Source organism: Gallinula chloropus (assembly GCF_964237585.1).
Source record: "Gallinula chloropus genome assembly, chromosome: 2".
Taxonomy (NCBI): Eukaryota; Metazoa; Chordata; class Aves; order Gruiformes; family Rallidae; genus Gallinula; species Gallinula chloropus.
In genome coordinates, this window is record NC_140086.1 from 43,371,260 (window position 1) to 43,394,422 (window position 23,163).

General features: G+C 41.1%; 1 protein-coding gene across 1 annotated transcript in view; it reads left to right on the forward strand.

Moving 5' to 3' along the window:
- The first annotated feature begins 3,622 nt into the window (after nt 1-3,622).
- Nucleotides 3,623-23,163, forward strand: part of ALKAL1 (ALK and LTK ligand 1) — a 34,087-nt gene continuing 14,546 nt past the window's right edge. The window contains exon 1 of the mRNA XM_084280012.1: nt 3,623-4,063. Within this exon, the coding sequence (XP_084136138.1) occupies nt 3,724-4,063 (340 nt within the window). The 5' untranslated portion in view covers nt 3,623-3,723. The remainder of the gene's footprint in view (nt 4,064-23,163) is intronic.

The following is a 23,163-nucleotide window of genomic DNA, read 5'->3' on the forward strand; positions in this document are numbered from 1 at the left end:
TCACTTGAACAGGTTTTCCATTCCTGAATAAGATACTGAGTGCAGTCTTAAGATGTTCTCTTTGATGTAAACCTCACGCTGAGGTTCTTTCTCCATATAATGATGAGGAGGCACATTAGGCCTACTAACAAAAAGGCCAGGGTAACTGTGACCTGAAAATGGGCTTTCAACCTGTCAGAATTGCCTGGGATTAGTAAAGCAGTTATCTTCCTTTGGTTGTCATTCTTTCAAATGCTCTCTGAAGAATTCAATTATCAAAACAATTTAGAAAGAGACAAGGCTTTGAGCAATAATAGAAAACAAATCTTTCTTTGGTTTTATTTTTAAATAAGTCTTTACGGCTCATGGGCATAGAAAGAATCAGGAAAAGCTACTTAAAACTTGTGATTTAGATTTGCTTTGGCTCTAATTAGGTCTTTTAATTTTAAGGCTCACTCCAACTCCCACAGCAGTGAATGGGAATCATTGCAGTAACTTCAGGGCCTGATAGATCTGTCTCTCAAGCTGCTCTGCAGGGACACCTACTCTTATTTCCTTGACTTCTTGTTTATTCTTTTGAAAATACAAAAAGGATAACGTTTAAAAAAAAAAAAAAGAAAGGAAAAAAGGTCCAGGTAACAAATGAAGCAACCAACTTGTCAGTTTGGTTTAATTTAAACCAGTAATTAAAACAGTTTACTGGCCTCCAGATGGGTATACTGGGAATCCAAGGAAAGGAGGATGCAGCCCTTCTGAGGAAGGGAAGCAAATGAGAGTGGAAATAAAGAAGGATAAACTGTGTAGCCCACAATGACAAAGGGTCTAGCTGGGTTCTGATACAGAGATAAAGCCCCAAACTCTCATCCTGTATGTTAAAGTACAAAACGTAAGGGCTTTTTTCTAACAATATTTGTATTGTAGAAACCCAGTGAGGGTGGGGAACATATTTGGCAATCTTTGCTCAAGAAGTCACCAACTTTCCCAAGCTAGGGGCTCCATCATATTGTCCATAGTCAGCTATAGTAGTTTGCAGACCTCTTCGATCCTTTGGGGGGTTGTGTGGGAGACAAGATGAACTATTTGATTGCCTGTTGCAATATTGCTTTTAAATCCTACGACTATTCTGCTACCTGTCTTGAACAGATGTCAAATAAAGACTTTGATTTTGTCATGAGCAGAGAAATTCTTCTGTCTCAGCAGTGCCACATGGATTTCCTTCCTGTGTGACTTGGTCCCAGGGCTACAAGATGCAAACCTAATCCGTGACTAGTTATGGTGGTGGGCAGAGGAGCTCAAGTCAAGGTAACAGTTTGGTCATTTCTAAAGAATTCAGCCCCATTCTGCACTGGCAGTGTGTGTCTCTGAGGGCAAAATAAAGCAACTGTAAATCAAATGGAGAGAAACTTTGAAATTTATTTTTGAGCTGATCATTTAATATGCTGCTTGATTTCTCAGCTCATCCCTGCTCTCCTATTTCCTCTTCATGCAACCTGACCACCAGCTTGACCAAGAAAAACTCCTTCTATGCCCCCAGTAAAGAGGAAGGCAGAAGACAGAAATCATGTAGTGAGAAAGAGATTGACACTACCCTTCTGTTAACCTGGAAATCCACAGGGCACACCAGTACTACTGCAGTACACTGACCTCTAAAAAATTTAGTATGATAAACCCCTTTGGAACGCTTCATTAGTTAAATTTGGTTTGATCCCTGATCCCTGTGGCATCCATCACCCTGCAAAAGGTGAGTGAGGATGGCAGAAGAGGAGGATAATGTGGGGAAGAAGCTGGCTTTCCTTCCCATCACCAGTGATGACACAGTCCCTGTAGGATACAGCCCCGAGGGTCCTCTGCCTGAGACAGCTAGAGAAGGGTACGAATGACTGAATTTTGGGGAAGAGACAGAGTTTGTAGGGAAATTCCATGTGTCAGACAGATGCAGAATAGTTTAAATCTGTTTCAAATCTAAATTCTCCGTATACTTGCTATACTAGCAAATTCTGTTAACAATGTGAAATATTGTCTGGTATAAATTTAAAAATCTGTATTGCTCTCCAGTCAATCTACACCCAGATCGCCTGTATGCACTGCAGCCCAAAAGCTGAGGACTCGACCACTAATTATTTGCTTCCATATTTATGGCTCTTGGAGGCATTTGACCCGTGTGTTTAATAGTTTCATTAGGTCAGTCCCTTTCTTTGCTACCTTCTCATTAAGTCTTGTGGTGAAAAAATTAAAATAGCTATTTTGGAGAACCCAGCTTTTCCAAGGTCCTAACTTGTGTCAGTCTACCACTTTGCCATCAAAACAGAACCAAATTTATACACACTTCAGGCTTCGCTTCTTCGTTCAATAAGAAAGGGGGAGTGGGTGTGGGGGGAGAATCTTTCTCTTGCTGTATTCCCAAAGGAATCCCGCTAAGTTAAAGCACATTTTAATCTCTTGAGCCGGCAGCTTTATTAGTAAGCGTTTCCCAATCTTCGGGGAAATCTAATTTCACAAATAGATTAGAGCCACTTCAAACGCAGCTTTCAGTTGCCATCCACCGGGGGACAAACGGGGAGGAGGAAGTTTGTCAGAAAAGACCTTCTCTGAGCCCAAGAGTGATTACCAGAGGTGTCTCCATCGGCTGCCACCCACCTAAAGTCGATAGTACTCAAATGAGTACGCCGGTGCGGACTATATAAGAGAAGCGCATGGCTCTGGAGGGCGCATACCCCCTCTCCGGGCGCAGCACCGACCGCCCTTCTCCGCGCCCGGCGGAGCCTCCGCGGGGACACGGGCTCTCCAGCGACGGCATAGGACGGCTCTCCCCGGCCCGCACGCACTCAGCGAGACTTGCCTCCGTTTGAAGGTAAGCGGCCGCCCGCCGGCTCTCCGGAGGGAGCTTTTGGCACAGAGCGAGGGGGTGTCGCTGCCCCTGCGGCGAAGCCCGGGTCGTTCCCCGGTTACTCCCCGGGTTTGCCGTACGCCCCGGCGGCGGCGGACTAGGGGAGAGCCCGCAGCCGTCGGGGAGAGCCGGCTGCCCGGCGGCGCCGATTAACTCTTTCGCCAAGGAGGATTTGCGAGGGAAGCCAAGTATAAAACAGTTTGTAAATAACAGAATTTCCCCCTCCTCCCCCTTAATCCTAGCCCTTTGCTATAATTAGAATAGCTTACTTAGGGGCATTAAGCGCTGCTCTCGAAGCCTCAGCCCGTTGTAATTATTTTTGCCCTTTACACCCTGATTTGCAGCAGTTCCCGACGTAACCCCTAACTGAACTCCGTCCCCTTGCCGGTTCTACTCACTCGCCCGAAGCCCGCCGTGCGGCAGTGCCCGGGCAGATGGAGGGCGGGGGGCGGGCTGAGCCCTCGGGGGGTCCCCCCGCCGCAAGCATCCACAAGCGCGGGAACGCTGGGGGCAAAGGGAGCCGAGCAAATCCCCCGCAAAGCCCAAGAGCGCAAATATGTGCGGCGGGGTTAATACCCTTCCCCTAATCCGTGTCTATAAATGCGCCCTCCTGGGCTGCTCGGGGGGCTGGCGGGCAGGCGCGGCGGGGTCTGCCGGTGGCGGCCCGTCGGGTCCCCGCACTGCGCCGCCTCTTGGCGGGGCTGCACCCGGCCCGGGCGTGCGGGAGCAGCGGGCGGGAGCGCACCGCCTCCGCGCCCGCGGGGGTGCCCCCGGGCCATGGGGGGCGGGCGGGCGGGGTGCGGGCCGGGCCCGGCGCTGACCGTCTTCGCTCTCTGCCTCCTCCCAGCGCCGCAGAGATGCGAGGGGCGAAGAAACGCCAGGCGCTGCCCGCCATCGTGCTCCTGCTGCTGGCCTCGGCCCCGCCGCCGCCGGGCGCCGAGGGCAGGGACCTGCCCGCCACCGGAGCCGAGCGGGGGGCGCTCCTCGACTTCCTCCTCCAAGCCCTGGGAGACGGCGACCGCCCGCTGCCGCCCCGCCCGCCGCGGAGGGACCGGGTGATCTCCCGGCGGTACAGCGGCGGCGGACCCCCGCCGCCCGACCCCCGCGCCATCGCCTCCGCCGCCGCCCCCCGGTCACCCCCGGCCGTCGCCGCCGCCCCGCCGCCGCCCCGGCTCTTCGCCGCTGCCCGCCACGGAGGTAAGAGCCACCGCGCTACCCGGCGCAGGGAGCCCGCCCGGGGATGCAGCCCGCGCTGGGTCCCGTCCCTACCGCCTCCTCCAGCGGAGAAGCCCGACGGCGCATCCGCCGGGAGAGCCCGCTGCAAGCGGGAGGGGGCGAGGGGAAGCGGAGCGGGGGGTGCTGTCCCGGGGAGGTTTCAGCCTTCACTTGGGTCGAGTCCCGCCGAGGGCAGCGCAGCCCAGCCCGGCTCCCGTGCCGGACCCAGCATCACGGGGGACGTGGAGCGGGAGCATCGTGATGCCCCAGCCCTGCAACCCAGCGGGAGTTCAACCGTGGGAGGTATCCGGGACACCAGGGAGGTGAGGGCCACTTGGCCTTCAGTACTTTCAGCTGGGAGTTCAGTTGTGGCCACAGTTGACCTACAGCTCCTCCGAGCAAGCCACCCAACTTCCCCGTGTTAGAGCGCTGCCAGCTCTGAGGAAGCCACGTTTCCTCCTGTTTGGGACCAAGTAATTTGTCACATTCCCGAACTCAGGACCTCCAGTTTACACAAGGAGGAGATACGACTGATTTGAGAGGCAGATGCCTGGGTTTACTCCTTTAAACTTTCTCTTCAACCTGACTGTTTCCCATGTGCTGCATTTCTCTAGGTTTGCAGGGGCAGGTGCTGGAGATGGGCAGTGCTGGGCATGGGGGCTTCAGGCAGGGAGCAGTCCCTCTGGTGCTGGCACCGGTCAGGCATGGCCGTGGCAGACAGGAGTAGTTGAGGGTCAAGCACAGCTGCCTGCCGATGTTGACAGACCGTGCTTGGCCAGGACACTGGTCAGTGGGTCAACTCTGCTGCAGCTGGTTTTGATACAGAGTCACGCAAGACATTTCCTAATGGACTGGAGCTTCCAGAGAGGTTTGTGTGGATTAGTCAGGATGGTGCAGTTCAGCAAGGAGGAGGTTATAGTGACTGTCTCTGGGTTGCGTAGCCCACTACCATTTTTCTCTTGTTGTCTGCCAGAGACCATACGGGAAAGGAAACAAGTTGAGGAGAGCTGTGGAAGTTTGGTGCCCCTGGAGAGCACCCTTGTGGCTGGTAATAGGTGGAATTAAGATGCAGCCCTCCCCATGTCTCACTGGTAGAGTTGCTTTTCTCTGTCCAGTGGTCTATTTTATAGGAAACTAAACCACATTTTGGAAAAAAACCTTGAATTCAGGTGGCATATTCAGGAGTTAATAGGTAACTGATTGGCAGGGAAAGCACTTGCACAGTCTGAGGAAACTGGACTAAAAAAAAAGACAAATCAAGCACAAAGTAATTAATATGCTGGCCTTGGAAGCTTCTGCTGAGTGTGTTCTGCCCCAAGTATTGAGCATCATGAGTAAGGGGTTGTAGTGTCCCAGTGAACTTACAGCTGTTCTTGCTTTTTCAGAGCATTAAGTCTCTGGTAGTTAAGGGAAATCCAGCCCAAACCAGATTGCCACAGATTTGTTTGCTGACGGGAAAAGATGCTGCTGGTTATCAACATGACTGGTCATGAGTGATTACTTACAGTGGCTTGAATTCTGTATCTGCTGTAAACAAACGCTCAGTGTACACTTTTCCAGGAAAAAATGAAAAAAAAAGGTAGAAGGGTCATTTAAGACAGAATAAAGAAAATTGAGCAGTCCAGTTGCTTCTTATGTTTGAAACAAAAAAAACCCATCCAGAACAATGCCATGTACAGAGCAGAGCATTCAAGAAGCATAATTTCTGTGTATTTTCTTTCTTTTCCCTTCTGAGGATGCTACTCTGTATTATCAGTGAGCTAAGTACTAGGGCTGAAATGTGCTTTCACTCCAGTTCTTCTCTCCCTCACTGTCAGAACTAGTTTCAGCTTTCAGTGTAGACACATGATGAGTTAATTCAACTCACTGAGTAGCACCTTTTTTTTATTTCATGTGGGGGCTTATTTAGCTGTTTGCTTAGTAAGGAGGGCTGGCTTGGAGGACTGGCTTGGAGTGCCACAGGTTGAATTTTAGGAGCAGCATAAGGCAAGTGGCTGGAGTACAGGATTGGGGGTGAGGTTTGAGAGGGGATGAGACCTTCTTACTGTGATGGGGACCTGCTTATTTAGCTCAGGCCATAATGGAAAAGCAGAGCATCACAGAGTGTTTTCAACGAGGCTGGAAAAAGAAAGGTGAGACACTAAGGGTTAGACATCCTACATGTACTACTCAGTTATAGACACATAAATAAGATATAAAAGGAGGAATGGTTGGTCCGTGGTGCCCTGTCTGAATGTGGCTTGTGGGCCATTCAAGGACAGGTCCTGGGCTAGAGGTATGTTATGGGCCTAACAGCTGGACTTGACTTCATGCAGGTTCGTAGGAGGGCAAAGGGACATGACAGCACTGAAATAGATCGGACAACAAAACCTGCCCTGCCCTGTTGGGGCAGTAAGCTGCTGTGACCTGCCTGCAAACAACTCTTTAGGTGTTCTTTTTCTCTTCATAATCAGGCAGATATTCTGTGCTGTGTGTTCTTTGGTCATATGAAATATTTTTTCATGTGCCCTGTAGGACCCAGAAGGAACACCCCCACACGCAGCAATAAAGATACCGCTTTCACCATCAGTGTAGTTGCCTTAACTTCTTATCTCTTTTATCCCTATCCCTTGTTCTAAAGTCTTATCTCGCACAGATTTGTCCCTGTTTTTCTTGGTGACCTGATTAATGAGAGTGAGCATTTGCTCTGAAGAGTATATTCAGAAGAAATAATGTATTCCAACTAACCAAAAAGCAATCTTCCATCTTTTGCTAGGATTTCTGGTAGGATGTCACTAAAAATACAAGTTGTTAGTGTGAATTATTATATCTAGTGGGATTAGATTTTCTGTCACAACATCCTTTACTTGCCTCATTTCCATGAAGTTCTATGCTTGAATGTGGTGTTTTAGTTTTTAAGCTTCACTGTGAAAGCTCTTCAATGGACAATCTTTTTCATAACTATCTCATTTCTGATGCATAACCGGTCAATTTTTATTTATTTCTTTTATGAAGAACCCAAGTACATGTTTTCACAAAGAGAGGATTCAGCATCAGGTTATTTTTGACTGTCATGTTGGGGGAACTAGAATTGCTTGTCATTCTCAGATTTTCTTTGTTACCTTTAACCAAACACTTTCTGCAGAACCAAAATAGCTTTCCTGTAATTAGATTCAAAGAAATCTTGGGAAATAAAAAAGTCTGCATTAACTGTTCTTTCATTACATATTCCCCAAGACAGTGGAGAAATGAGCTATCTAAATTTACAAGGGGTAAGGGGATGAAATTCGTCTTTGTGCTGGGAGACCAGTGAGACATTTTAAAACATTTTGATTAGTTATTTCTCAAGCATGAAGGAATGAAGATAAATATTGCTCTCAATTTAACAGTATGTTCAAATTAGCCTCCTGAGCATATCTACTTCAGATTTAGAATAACATATCAGAGAAGAGCATTTGGCCCTCAGACTATTTAAACTTTGTGGTTAAACTTAAAGAGTTCAGTTTTATGCCAAAATTTCTTACACATCAGCAGAAGAAAACTATAAGTTGTCCCATGACATGGTGCTAATTTATCCATTATTCACTATGAGTTAGATTTGAAAGATATGTTTGAGGTTTATTTTAGTTTACAGTTGAATCAAACCCATGTAAGTTTACAGAAAGTTTTGTTCTTTTTACTCACATAAAAAAAATCTCCTGAAGTGTAGTGATAGTTACGGCTGAAGTCCCTAATTCTGCAAAACCTGCTGTGCCTAAACTACTTCAGTGAATGTAATTACTGATCAGAAATAAAAAATGGAAAAAAAGGAGACCATTGAGGAATGTAAACCTTGTCCCTAGGAAATTAAAATGTATGGTATGGCAGAGTTCTTTGTAATACTTATGTCCAATTATTTTTCCTATTAATAAAATTACCTTTTTTTTTAAAGTATATTGTGTTAAAAAATAATTGCTGGGCATTCAGGAGGCTTAAAAGGAGATGACAGTTAATTATTTAAAAGAATAACTGTTACACTAAAAAAAAAACAACCCCAAAATAAATGTTGGCTCATAGTAATTATTCCTCATTCCACATCTGAAGGTTTTGAATGAATTCATTTTAAAGTTAAGTTGTTGGGCAGGCTTTTCTGGAATAGAACTAGGCAAATATATTCTGCTTTCAGGGGTTTAATGTAAACTATATTCCAAACAGTTAAAGGACTTGTTTTTCTTTATAGCATATTCAAGATTAAAATATATTCCAATAAATAACAAACTTAATGAAACATTACATACTGTTCCTCACAACAGAACATCAGTACAGCAGTCCAGGGAGAGTGCAGCTGGCTTGGGTACTGGAAGTAGTAAGGATTCCATGGGACATTGTGCTGCCCAGACCAGTGGTTGCTGAGGCAGGATTGGAGGGGCTGTGAGGATCTCACTGCACCACGGTGAAGTATGAACAGTCCCAATGAGTTCAGCAGAAATGTTACCTTGCCTTGTACCAAGATTAGGTGCCAGTTCTACCCCAAAAATATTGGTAGGCAGGATAGATCTCTGCTACACAGTGTTTCATTTAAATGAGGAGATTTACTTTAAATATATTTATATTATTCTAATCTCAAAACCATCCTCAAATTTTCCTTGATAAATTGTCCTAAACAAGTTGATATTGGCCAATTTTTAATGACCTGTTACTTTTTCACGTAACAAATACATAGTTCCACACACCCACAGGTTTAATTCTGCCAAGTGCATATTTGTAACTGTACTTGTATTTATAAGCATATTTAACTTTTTCCATCTTTTTTAAATGGGATTTTTAATGGCACAAGCATTTCATTCAGGTCAGCTGTTATTTGTCACCAGCATTTCCTTCCAGAAAGTGTTATCTTTGTATTGGTTCCCTAAACGGTGAGATGTCTGTGATCTCAGTGCCCCTAGTTTGTGTGCTGACTTTCTGAGTGCCTAATTAAGTCCCAAATGCAGCAGAGGGCGTATGTTCCTTCAGCCTTCAGTTCTGCTCAAGTGCTTGGATCTATCATCATGCCCGGCTCCTTCACGGTTACGGTACCTTTATGACCTGTAACTTTGCTGCTGTATTTGTTTCCTTGACTTATTGGGTTTTTAGGTGTATTGTGCAATATTCCTTGTAATAGCAATATTGTGTGCTTGGCAAGAATGGCTGCAGGCAGGAGATCCAGGCCACTGAGCAGAAAGCATCTGAAATCTAGGATAAGCCCCATGCGATGGTGGAGCTCATGGACCAACCCTGACAGCTGATCAGTGAGTGAGCGAAGACAAAATGTAGTTGTTGTGTACATTGAGATTTAAAATGTAATGAAGTCTACCAGAGTAGTCCTTAAAATGAAAAATGGGTCTGGGGCTTGTTTTAGTTTTGATTCATATTTCTTTAAAAATCATAGTCAGCGTGACAGGGCACACAATTACTAATGGGTAAAGTTTTAGCCCCAGGAAAGTGAATGTCAGAATTTTCAGTGAATTAACCAGGATTGGGCCTCAAGTACCCCAGGACTCCTCCAATACGCAGGCAAGTGAATAACAAAACAGAAGCTTCACTTCAAAGTAGACCCAAGCGCATAACTGTAACTCAGGAACTATAGCATGCATTTTGAATTAGTCTAGCTTGGCACTAAGCCTTTGAGCAAACTGAAGAGTCGATATATTTTGTAGGGGTTTTTTTTCTTTATTGCAGGCACAATTTGATTTTTCAATCAAGAAAGAATAGCAGCTCTCTGTGTTTTACTGGTTTGTTATTTCAGGTGTTAATCTGCCCGACTAAAGCCTCGGAGAGGTGGGAGAATGGTAGTATGCAGATATAAGGATTTGCAAGACCTTTACGATTTGGTTGATAAGCTTGAGTCTTGAAAATACAGGACATGATTTTGATCTTTAAATGTGTCTGTTTACAGGGAGAAAGATTTAAAATGATAAGTGTAACTATACATACATACACACGTGTATATAGGCGCAAATATCTTTTAATTAATGGGTTTTGAGGGCAATTTGAGGGAGAACAATGTGGTGTTTCAGATCTACACATGAAAGTTAAAAAGGTGGCTTATAAGTGTAGAGTGCATTTTTCAAAGTCCTTAAAATAACATAAAAATCATTGCATAGTGGTAGTCGCCATGCAAAGCAATAAGCAAAACCTCATAATCAGAGAGGGGCTCGAAGAAGATGCACCAGATCAGGAAACGGCGACAGGAAGGCTGCAGAGAGACGGGCAGTTTGGTTCCATCCCTAAAGTGTGTGCAGTTCCAGTGTTCGCTTTGGGATCATTTCATTATTAAAGATTTCTCCAAGTGCCCTGACAAGAGGGAGAAAATATCCCCTTTTATTAACACCTGTTTTCTAGAGAACTAAAGTTTTCAGTGGTGTTTATCGAGTAGTTTTTGCTAAAGTAAAGAAAAAAGAAATTACTCAAAGGTAGAGTGAATCTTATGTTAGTGTTTTGTAAGACTTGCTTTTAGACATACCAAGTAAGTGTACTTTAATAGCTGTAGGTAAGCATCTTCTTTTCCAGTAGCTGCATTATGCTTTGGTCATTTGTTGCTTACATTTGGTTTTGATGATGAGGAAGAATATTAAAGCAGACTGTTGGGAAAGAGTATAATGGTTTGTGAATGTAGGCACACATGAGCAGTGTTACACAGGGTAATGTATGTTTTTTCCGTTGGAAAAAAATGTGTTCCCTGGGACATTTTTTGTTTGTTTTGACTCTTAAGCATTCGCATGAACTCTCTGCCCTCAAGGCTACAACCAAAACTTAACTCTGGTGAAGAAAATATGCCAAAACTTGAAGAACGACTAGAAATCAGGAGAAGATAGATGCCAGAAAGCAGTTTGTGAGAAAACGTGCAGCTGATCTCCTGTGTGACCCTCAGTTGATGGTTAGGCTCTTCTGTTCAGGGCAAGGGTGACTGCTTCATTTTGTCACTTGTGAATTAGAGGTTACACCGTTAGTGGAAGTCCTACAGGCTGTTCATTGGTGTTTTGGGCATTTTTAATGTCGGTCAATTGGAAAACAGTTGCTCCAGTGAGGGAATTGATTGGCTATTGATTATATACTGAGGGTGCAATTCTTTATCTCTAGGGTATAAACAAGATTGGTTGATTAGTGGCCATTTTTATATTATCCTATGTTTTATTATGTCTGCTGGGCAACAAAAAAAAAATAATTGATGTGCAATGCTCCACTGATTTTGCTAAAGCAGTGCCTAAAAATGTGTTTGTTTAATACAGAGCTGGAGTTACAGAGTTTTGAATCATGGCTACATTTTAAACCTAATATTTTGGTTTTAAAAATGCAATTAAAATGGTCATGTAATCTAACAAAACCCATTTATGGTAAAGGCACAACTTTGTGTAGTAACTATGTTTAAACTTTTTTGTGAGTTTTTTTTTTTAAAGTCCGTTAGATATATCTTTGTTAATTCAAGTAAATTGGTTAGATTGCATTTTAGTACATGTTCTCTTGCTTACATGATTTGAAATCAGTGCCTTTGACTGAAGAAAAAGATTTAATGTTACATCAGTAAAGCAACTTGGTTTTGGACAACTTCAGGAGTAACATGGTGCAAAACTAATTAAGGCTTTGCTACTTAACTTATGTTCTCTCTTTTATCTGACCCTGTGAAATAAAGGTAAAAAGCAAAATAAAAAGCTACTGGAACAGTCAGACACCTTTTCTTTTAACTTAACCTTCACTGTTTATTATGTCAAGCTGTATGTGGTATGCTTCAGCAGAAGGAACCATTGAAATGATGTACTAGGAAATGCATTTTCATCAGTATATTTGGCAGGACTGGATGTATGAGCTAGATTAGTAAAACCCTTACATCCCCTTGGATGAAAATAGCTGAGAGGGTAGCGGTGTTATTAGTACTGTAACCATGATAGTGTAATTCCTTCTTCCTTGTCTGTTAATGGCATAGCACAACGAACACATGAAAGATTTTTACCTTGTCATTGAAATATTAATTTAGGATTTTTAGGAAAAATATTTTCAGAACTCATCTTTTACATGGTGGACAAAGACTTATTTATAGTCAAAACTTACCAATATGAGTATTTCTTGCCATCTCCAGATAAATCTTTTGGGTCAGAAGACAATCTAGAGCAGGCTAAGCACTTTCATTTCATGGTGTGGGTCTAAAGTTTGAACCGATCTGTTGGCCAGATTCATTGCTACTAATTTAGCAAGATAGCCTGTGCAATTTGTGCTTCCCATTATTTTATGATTAGATCCCTAGTTTGCATATAAAGATAACACAACGTAGATTTCCTCCCCGTATTCAGTTACAAGCCCCTTTTCCAGATGTCAAGCAAATTTCAGACTTTCAGAAGAGGGATTACTATACAACAAATCATTTGTGTGGATTAGACCAGCACAGTTACAGCAAATTTAACACCCAGGTTAAATTTCATGAACAGGGTAACTCTACATTACCTACATGGTGGAGTCACTCCATGTCTATGTATGTGATTTGGCTGCATGGCACTGTAGAGGATCCCTTTTCTAAGCTGCTGTCAGGGCTTTCAAAATCCTTAAAATTGATCCAAACTGCACATTTATACCAAAGTCCACTGACCCCAAACAGAGAAGCACCTCCAGAAGAGCCTTACTTCTTCTTTTGTTTTGGATAGCTATCCCTTTTCTGTCAGAACAAGGAATGAAACAAGGACTAGATCTGGAGATTAAATAGTAACAATAATAAGTGTTATTTTAGAATAGATAGAAATCCTATTGAATATCAAGGGCAACAGTTCATTTTCTTTGCAGTTATGGTCTCCATCTCCACGTACCAGAGTAGTAAGAGCACTGTAAAACAGAGAAATACTAAACTTGCCCAGCCCCAGCACATGGAAAGTAGGTTTTCTTTTGTTGTTGTTGTTGTGTGGTTTGGTTTTATTTAAGACCAGTGCTTTCTGCTTAGCACATTTGGGCCCACTGAAATACGTGGTTTGCATTTATTTTACACCTGCTTCTGACCTTTAAGATAAGACCTTGAATATCAGTATGTCTACATAGCTCACTACGTTTATGCATTTATATATAACACTACAATAAAAGATTTTAATCCCATTTATCATGTATAAGAATTCTCCTTATGTAACTGTGTTAGGGTAAAATGACCTTAGACTGAGTATAAACATGGGACACGTTTACTGGGATCGGAATTAAGGTAGAGGTTCAGAATAAAGTACTTAGAAGGGAGAAACTGCGGATTATTAATCTATTATGGTAATTCTGAATCTGTCCTAATTCAGAAAGGAATAGAAACATTTCTAAAATAAGCACAGGAAATGTAAAGTACAGTTAAACATTACCATTTGCACAGCAATCAACCTGGAGTCTATTCATATTTCAAAAAAGAGCAGGGTCTAATTAAGCTCTGGCAAACTCAATTCTATTTCCTTTCACTCAGATAGAGTTTGCCTGTTTGTCAGTGCTGAGTTTGGTTTGTATGCGGTTAAGCACATGTCATCAGCTTTCATTCAGATGGTTCTACTAGTTCATATATTGCTTTTGATGTATTGCAGCTGTTCTTGTGTTTAATTTATGCAAATATTGTAGAATCTACATTTCTTAGCAGCCATGATAGTTAGAATACTTGAATAGAGTGCTGCAGAATTGCAAGAAGTGAATTTCCTCTTCATATTTATCAATGTGTGGTCTCTGTATCTCATTCTAAGAGGGGTTCTGCCGTCAGTCAAAAGCTCTCCAATAACTTTGCAGGCATAATTTGGAGTCTTTGGATTCAAATGAAATATCTGCCTTGACAGTTTAGTGATTTTAAAATAGCTGGTAGATGAATGAATGGAAATTGTTATCTGTTACAGAAAAAAATATAATTATGAATGGGGAAAGACAGCTTCAGTAAATCAAGGTCTTTAATAGTTTGACCTAACTTATCTATATGTTTTACTATTTTCAGTTAATTATCCTTTCATAGTTTAAGGAACAATTAGTATTGTCATGCATCTTTCCTCTTGGAAAGAGTGAAGTACATATTCACAGTTTAGTATTCAAAATAGCAAGAGTTTCATAATGCCATGCACTTTCCCATTTGAATTGCTTGAGGGATATCCTACCCTGTTTACCTGAATCTCTTAGAAGAAAATATAGCTCTTTCCCATAAACTCATGCATCTGGTCTGTAAGTTTTTAGAGATTTTTTTCTTTTGCTTTTCAAAGTCTCAGTGTTTTCCATGTTCACATCTATGACAGAGGAGATAAGAAAAAGGATGCTTTAGAATTATGCACATAGTGCTTATCTGTATGTGTGTGCTGCTCTTCAAGAAGCTTACAATGCAAAATAAAGTTGCTAAATTATTTTTTTAAAATTTCTTTTTAAAATGTAAAACATGTTAATCTAGTTCTATATCCTTTCCAGTTCTGTTTACTAAAGTGATCCCTAATAGTAATAGCAGAAAAGCAATTGCATACACTATGTTTGGCTTATTTCTTGATCCCACAGCATTTTCTGATGAAAACAGGGATTTGCAGAGTGGGGAAAAAAAATCCATGCTTCTTAATGTTCTTTTGCCAAACAAATGTAAAGGTCTCCACAGGCAAGGATTAACTAATACAAATATGCTTTCTAAGCAGCTGTTGAAGAATTACTAATAAACATCATTATAGCTCAGTTCAAGATATTCAACCTTGTAAATATATCCTGTTATAATTTCATTATGGTTGGCTGATGCCCTAGGAGAAGCCAATGTTTCAACCTCTTTGTTCATGTCTTAATGAATTATTGGAAAGTGGCTGATTAGGAAGCGCTGAATCAGAAGGGGCTGCCACATTCTCAACGTTACACTCTTTGATGTTGTTTACCTCCCAAGTCGACTCTTTTCCTTCGCCAAAAATCTCGGCACACAAAGCTGTGAGCCTACTTTGCTGGGCAGTTGTATCCCAATACATGTCTGGAAGTCAAATCTGGTAGGTAGCTACTTGGGGAATGTTGTAAGTGTTCATCAAAACTCATACCTTAGAATAGGATGCTGCCCAGAAGTGGGGAACAACTATATTGTAGCTAAAGGGGATACAGCAAAAGAAGTGGGATTGTGTAAAGAAGTAAAAAAGTAGTAAAAGAAGTAAACTCAAGTAAGAGCAGTGATAAACTACAACCTGATAGTTTTCATCTCTGTTAAGCTAGTGTCATTTAAAGACATTTTCATTGGGTACATCACCTGAAATAATATAAAAGGAGCAGCCGTTAACCACAAAGTTCCCCACTGAGGCAATGGGTAAAAACCACTCTAATTCTTTTCAGCTTTGGGGTACTCCTTAACACAGAGTCTGCTCTCTTGGGGAGGAGAGAGGGAGTTAAAAAAATTGGCTTGCTTGGATTGAGGGTCTTTCTTTAAGGATGACCTTGAAATATGATTGAATTCTTAAGCATGGCATTCACACATAGGAGTGACCTATATTTTTAAGAGTTGAGAGCTTTTGAGATGTCTCATTGGTAACGCGTCTTTTTCTGAAATACCACAGGAAGAGCTTCATAGAGGACTATGTTTTCACTTCAGTTACAATAGCCTCTAGATTACTGAAAATTAAATGAGTGGCTTTAATTTGAAGAAGCAAGTATGCAGGTTAAGGATACTTGAAGTGATGAGTGGTGTAGCCAAGCCTCTTACTCTTTCCCAAAGATGTCGAAGATTCAGAGGGTGCAAAGGAGGAGGAAATATCACAAAAGCTGTTTTTACCAGACAGGTAAAGACTTATTCATGCTGGGAGAATCTCCAGCTGGGAAAATCCATGGTTGTTATAGCCTTTGTGCCACCAGAAAAGAAAAAAAAAAAAAAAGGGTTGGCTCATAGAACAGAATCTGGCTCAAAGAACTTAAAATAAATATCAGATGTCAGAGCTGTGACTTAATTGTTTAGCTAAGTAGATCATGTGAATTACACACAGATTGAAGACCTGTTTTTGCTTCTGTTGAAATCAAGGAGAACAGAATCAGGCCATACTCTCCTTTCAATGTCTTTCAGCCCTCAAAAATGTGTTATGTGAGAGTACAGCAGCTCCTAAATTAATTTCTTGTACCAGTTGTGAATTCAGAGAACTGCTAGTACACAACTGCTTTGAGTTTTATTATTGTAGATGTAAGCTACGACTGTAAACAGAAGGCATTTCCTTAGTTGCTCTTGGTTTATATTTCCAAGTTTAACATTCAAAAAATGGCTTCTGTCACTCCAACCCTAGAAATTGGAACTCCAGGTTAAGACATGGGTTTCTGACAGTAGATAATTTCAAAGAGATACCTCAAGGCATACGTGTATTTTCCTCCGTTTAATCCAGTCTCGGAATTAGAGCTATGCCCCCACTCAAAGGCGCTAGCTTATAAATATCCCTTTGAGGAACTGTAGTTCAGAAAGCCTTATAATTTACGGTGAAATTTTTTTTTTACTTCCTTAATGATCATATAAGAGATGTTTCTTACCTTTATGAGTATGAGGAAGTTATTTTTTCTCTGATCATTACAATATTGCACGTTTCCTTTAGTAGTTTAAAACTCTCTATCAAATACGAAAACCCCCTTGTTTAATTATGAAGGTCTTGCAGGAAGGAGGAAACTATCAGAAGAAAGACTGTGGCAACTAAAAATTTTAAAGTTTATTTATATAAGAAAAATTTAATTACCTGACTAACAATCTTAAATTCAGGAAGAAGGGAAAGGTTTTGGGAGAAGACATCACATGTGCAATTGAAAGTACATTTCCATTACCTGGCTAAGGGCCTTCACATAGTTGTACTGACAGAGTGAAATATTGGTAGACAGGTGACAGAAAGAAAAATGTTTGGAAAGATCTACAGCCAAATTCTGTACCTCTAGAAATTTTGCCTGTATGATGAATGTCTTTTGGTACAGTGTGTAACTGATGACATTATAAATGAACAAAGCATAGAGAAGTTACTTAGTATCGTATTTCTGGACCCACTTGGAAGGTACTGTGGGAAATATTCTGATTTAGATAAGGCAGTTTTCAGGTGCTGGTTTCTGTGTTCACACTGCAGAGAGCGTCCCTGTCCCCTGGCCAGCCAGGGTTCTGCCTCTGTGAGCTCATGCTGGTGATAATACCATTACTGCAGTCTTTCAAGCAGCAACCAGCTGTGATTTCTTTTTCTGAGAAATGAAAGTAGTGTCTGAGAGCTTAGCGAGCAATTACTTGCCCTTTACAAATGGTGAGTTAAGCAAAGACAAATCAGAGTTTGAGAGGGAGGGGAGGAACATAGTATCACCAGTGTTGAAAAACCTCAGTTGTTCACAGCAGGCAAAAGTATCCTCCCCATCCTGTCCACCTATCCTGACACTTCAGGTGTGATTAAATGCTGCTTCTGTAGCTCAAGGGGGTGAGCTCCTTCCAGCCTCAGGTTATGTCCTTGCCACAGCTCAGTGCCCAGGCTTGGAGTAGCCAACCCTAGGGATAATCTGTTGCCCTTAAGAGGGTGTTGAACTGGAGGCTGGCAACCCCTTTCAGGCTGTAAATAGTCATTGCTCTGCTGAGGTAGGAAGGCCTCCCTGGAATTACTGTTTGTGCTGTCGTCTTCACAGCAACGACTGCTGCTAACTATTCCTCTCACTCCCTGTTCCCGTTCACAGCTCAGCAGAGACCAGCCAAGATGAGGAGGCCAAGCAGAATGCAAGGAAGGAGAGTAGGCAAGGTGTGATGGCTGGGCAATAGCAAGGCATGGGCAGGGAAGAGTAGGGGCAGTGGCTGACTGGGTACTTCCTATGGATGTGAACAGGTTTTTATGATGCTCCCATGACTGCAAGTCAACCTTTTCTGCTGCTAAGACTAGTGGAGGGACTTCAAAGCAATTTTCGTCCATAGCTTCTGAAGAATCAACCTAGGTATGGGTGATGGTGGGAATGATAAGTATGTGTCCTTCTCCTGCATAGGTGCTCCAAGTAATACAATAGGTGTGCCAAATGCTTCCATGCCTGTTTTTCCTACTTTTGTTCTCTTACTTCTGGATGTGTTTTCCATCCTCCTTCCTTGTGCTGTCACAAGTGCTCACACTTTTGTATGATATGGTAACGTGCATCACAGGGAGTGGGAAACTGAGACAACGTGAGCAGTTGTGGCATCTCAAAGATGGTCCTGTAAACTCAAATCAGAAGGTTGGGTCATAAAGGAAAGAATCTCTGTATCCTTGCCAAATAGTAGCATAATACAATGAAAAAGAGCAAGCTCAAGTAAAATTAATATTTGCTTTGTTTGCTCTTACTATTCTGATTTTGTGAAAGTTTCTGTTGAAGGACCAATTACTCCTGAAGCACAAAAAAACCCTAGACACAAAAATTTGTCTCAGAGGACTTTGTGTCACTTCGTGTCTCCTCGCTTGCATGAAGAAAGGGAGATGTCCCATAGATTGTGCTTGGGAGGGACTGTGTTGGTAAGAGTGCCATGATACTAACTGGGCAGGAGCTTTGACCTGGGCACTCTGCTTTCATTATGTCCTGGGAGATCCAGTAGAGAAGAAGGAGGATTATGGCACTAAAGGTCTCACTTCCTTAAAAAAAGAAGACAAAATTCACTTTCATTCACTTTCTACCCCAGATGAATGGACAGAAAACTGCAGCAGTGAAAAAAATGTAGATTGCAAATAATAAGCACAAACTTAAAATACAAACTTAGAATAAAATTGAGCACATAATGACTTCTGATGCAGCATTACAATTGTGGTTCTGGCATTTCAGAAAGAAAAACCTGAAAAAAGCAAACTGTTTTAAAAGCAATTGTCTCATAATGCACACCATTAATTACCTGTCATGAAAACAGCAGTGGTTTATGAACTGAAACATCAAAAAAGGAATTGGATAAGGGAAATTCTTTTCATAAAAACTAGCTGAATCAGTAGGATGCTACTTACGGATTTACTATGTGCTAGAAGTGTGTCGAGGTGCATGAGACATTTAATTTCTAATCCCATGTACTCCTTTGTAATGTAGTAATAAATAAGTTGAATTAATTCAGAAACGAATGCCATTTATTATTTTCCTGTAAACTTAGAATGAGTGAGGTAGCCATTAAACAGTATAACAAACAAATGTATTTATTCTCATAATAATGGACATGTTTTGCATGTCTCATTGTCATATATTTGCAAGTTTATATAGTCTTTAGGTAAGACATATCACTTAATCAAAAGCACTCTATGGGTGCAGGAGTAGTAGGGATTCCAGGAGAAATTCCTCCCTCCTAGGTGCTCACAGGCCATGACCCAATAGGACGTAACTGAGATAGCTATTTGTTGAATTAAAGCTACTATTTCATGCTTAGATGCATATGGCATAAATCTATTTGATTTATTAAATCCAGCCATCGGCTATTTCAGGCAACATGTCCTAGAACCTTGTTCATAACCTTTCTGAAGAACTAGAATGTGCCTAGCTAATGTAAGACTAGTCTTGCCCATTTATCAGTTAGCAGAGATAAATAAATATCCTTTTCTTATTGAAGAGTGATCCAGGTCACATTAACCTTGCGTTTTTGTGTTACTATTTATATTACAGCATGTGCAGAATCTTCCATACTATTTATAACTGTTGCTAAAGCTTACTGCCCTGTCCCTCAAATAAAGGGAACTGAAATCCAACTGAAATCAAGTGTCTAAAGTTAGTCACCTACTTCCTTGGTACCCACCTGAAGATCTCTGTAATAACAAAACAGCTGAAAAATATTTGGGTCCAAAACCCCTTCCATAATTCCTTTGCAATTGTATTAGTGGGGTGTTGATGACTGGGGGGCGGACTATACCCCATCAGCGCGAGTGGAATGTGACCTCAGTCACTATAAATTATTTCAGCGGCACTTTAAACTATTTCAAGACTATTTTTAAAAATCTTTAATATATATTTATATATTCCATTCCAAACAAAGGGCAAAGAGCTAGGAATTTGAAATACTTCAAATCTACTCCAAGCTGTACTCCACAGATGTCAATCCATCAAACAAATGTTATGAGGACATATAAACATATAGTTCTACAGACAAAACCAAGGCATGCTGAATTAGCAAGGCAGTATGCCTTTGCTCTCTATGTTTTTTAATCTGTTCATTTTCTCACTCTACTATAGTTTGTAGAAGGTGTCCTTGTCTGGTTTTATCATCAGTTTTAAGAATCTTTGTGCAATACTTCGTTCACTTTAAAAAATGTTCAGTGTTTGCTATACTGAAGTTTTGGTAGAATCAAAAAGATCGCAGTGACTCTCCTGTGAATAAAGACTTTTTAATTTTTATATATATGCAACACCAGATATTGTATTCATAACTCAAGTCGGGAGAATTTAAGGACATACCAATTACTCAGCGTTTAAGAGGAGTATTATTTGCCATGCTCACATCAGAAAAATATTACTGGAATGAGTATCAGGAAAAGTAAACGTTCAGTCACTAGTTTAAGTATCCTTAGAAGCACTGTTTAAAACCTGGACAAGTAAATAGGCATGGACGCATTTATTTGACATGGGAACAGAGCTAGCTTTTTAGGACTTGACTAATGAGGTACAATCATATATCACAATGTGCTTTCTAAATATTCTCTATAAATAAAGTTGAAATACTGAACAAAGATTTTATGGACAGCAAATAAATCCAGAGAGATTAGAATACTGTTTATGTCTACTCTTGGAGAAGCAGAAGATATATTGACCAAGTCATTCGTTATGAATTAATTGCACTCTGTTTGTAACCCTTAAGCTCTAGAGTACACTTTGTATTGCGAGAACTGAAAGGGCTCCTGTTAGATGGTGTAAATGGGCAGCCTAGTAAATTCCACTCTCAGAGTAGAAGGGTTTGCATGAGTACATTCAGCATTTTCTACATTCAGTAGATGGCACTGGTATGCAGTTGTAGATTAATTCAGGATTTTCTCTTGAGCAGATGCTCTCATCTTTGTGAATCCAAGAAGTGTTGATTTAGGTGCTTATTTGAGGTGCTTTTTTTCTTTCCCCCCCTCCCCAAAATATGAAAATATCAGATAATTTTTCACCTGATAGAGCAGACAGCAATAAAAAATGCAAAATATTTTGCTAATTTATTGTACTGTTCATTACACAACAGTTGGAAGAATCTGGCAAGTTTTGAATTTCAAACAGCAGTATTGCATGCAGAAAGGAATGCATCTGTCTGGAGTGTTGACTCATTTTCCATCTATGCCCCATGGAACTTGGTGTGTACTCATCAAAGTCTCAAAATAAAAGTATTCAGTAAGTGGGAACTGTGAGTGTTACTTAACAGAAGTAGGAACACAGAATAATGCACACAGAAATAGATCTTTTCCCTTGTCTAAAGGAATGAATTGCAGATATATTGGGGGAAGGAGTGTGTTTGTGGGGGGTTGTATGTGTGCACGAGAAGGAAGTTACTAAGAAAATTAGAAATTATTAGAAAGATTTTAATTACAGAAAACTGGAAGAAAAATAACAAATCAAAAGCAGAAATCCAGCTTATGTGGTAGAAACCGTAGATGAGGAGGATAAGACAATTAAATTACATCATTTAAGTATATATTTTCTCATATGGCAGTTATTTCTAACACAAATAATAGAAAATGTTTAATGATTTATGATTGTTAATGATGGAAGGAGTTGCTCTCTGTTGCACAAAGCAATGTTTTTTCTTGCCTCCCTATGGGAAACCCAGAATCAATTGGTGGTCCCCGAGTAGGGAATACAAATGTCACACATTTGCAGCTAAGACCTAACTGCATCCTCTGTTTCTCTGCTATATCAGACGGCACACTTAGATCCAGAGAAACATTTAGATCTATATTAATGTGTCTATTGTTTCCAGAACAAAAAGTAGTGCCATTCTGGTAGCAATGAAATATCAGCATTAAAGGAAGGAAGGGGGGAGAGGGGTGGTGGTAGGGAAAAAGCATTTCCAGCATAGTAAAAGCTTCTGAAAATCCTTGGTTGGGCCAGTAAGGACTTTGTCCAGCCACAGGACCAGAAGTAAGAGTTTTGTGCAATCCGATCACAGCCAAAATACAATAACCAAAGTAGGAAATTAAGACCTTTTAATTGGTTACGGTACTGAAGAAAGATGTATGCATTAAATGATTCAACTCTGCTTAGTGTCACCTGCTGCTGGGGGCTATTAGGAGCCATTGTCCTGAGTCTGTGAAACCTGATGTGACAAATACCCTAGCAAGGGAGGGGGATTGACTCCCTGTGACAGCTGCCCACAGTGGTGACCACATGTTTCTGTCTACATCTAGCCAGAATACCTGAATCAGGTCTCTAGATGCATGCTTCATGCTCCTTTTACCCACAAGGTATTTTACAGTGTGGTTCCCATGAATGGCACTGTGGTCAAACACTTGTGTTTTACTCAAGATTACACCATACTTGGCAAAATTTTACCACTGGGATGCCTTACTGCCTGATCTTTGCACTGTTTTCTATACTAATTGTTGATTTTGAGAAAAAAAAAAAAAATAAAAACCTCAGGCTCTACGTCTCTTCCTATCGTAGAAAAAAATAAGGCATACAGAGGAAGGATGGTTCCTGTCATTAAAGTTTCTGAACAAGTTATAAGTTTGGAGGTTTTTTTGGGAGTTTGAGGGGCTTTTTTTTTCTTCCTTTTTCTTCCAAGCATTGCTCTTTCTAAAGATTTAATGTATTTTTAAGACAATCATGCTGGGGATACTTCTATCCTGGCATTGCAATGTCATTCCATTCACTCATATTTCTAGTATATTGCATTACTTGGGTATTTTTCTCTTCTCCCTGTCTGTTTTCACCTCTGAAATACTTAAGATATCAATTTGAAAGATTTTATTATCATTTTCACCACCATAGTTTTTCCATAAACTAAATCCATCTTGGCATTGCGGAATTTATGCAAACCTACTGCTGCTGGTATTTCACCTGGTAGTATTGTCACAGTAGAAAAGGGTCTACTCCCCATCTTTAGGTACTATGGGGAATTGCTGGTAAAGAAAAAAATCCACCCAAAGAAACACTTGTTTTCTAAATGCCATAGTTACAAAATTGCTTTAAACAAATTATGTGGGAGTTAAGTTTTTTTGTAATATTGCATGTATGATGGGTTGTGGAAAATCAAGATTAATTGATAT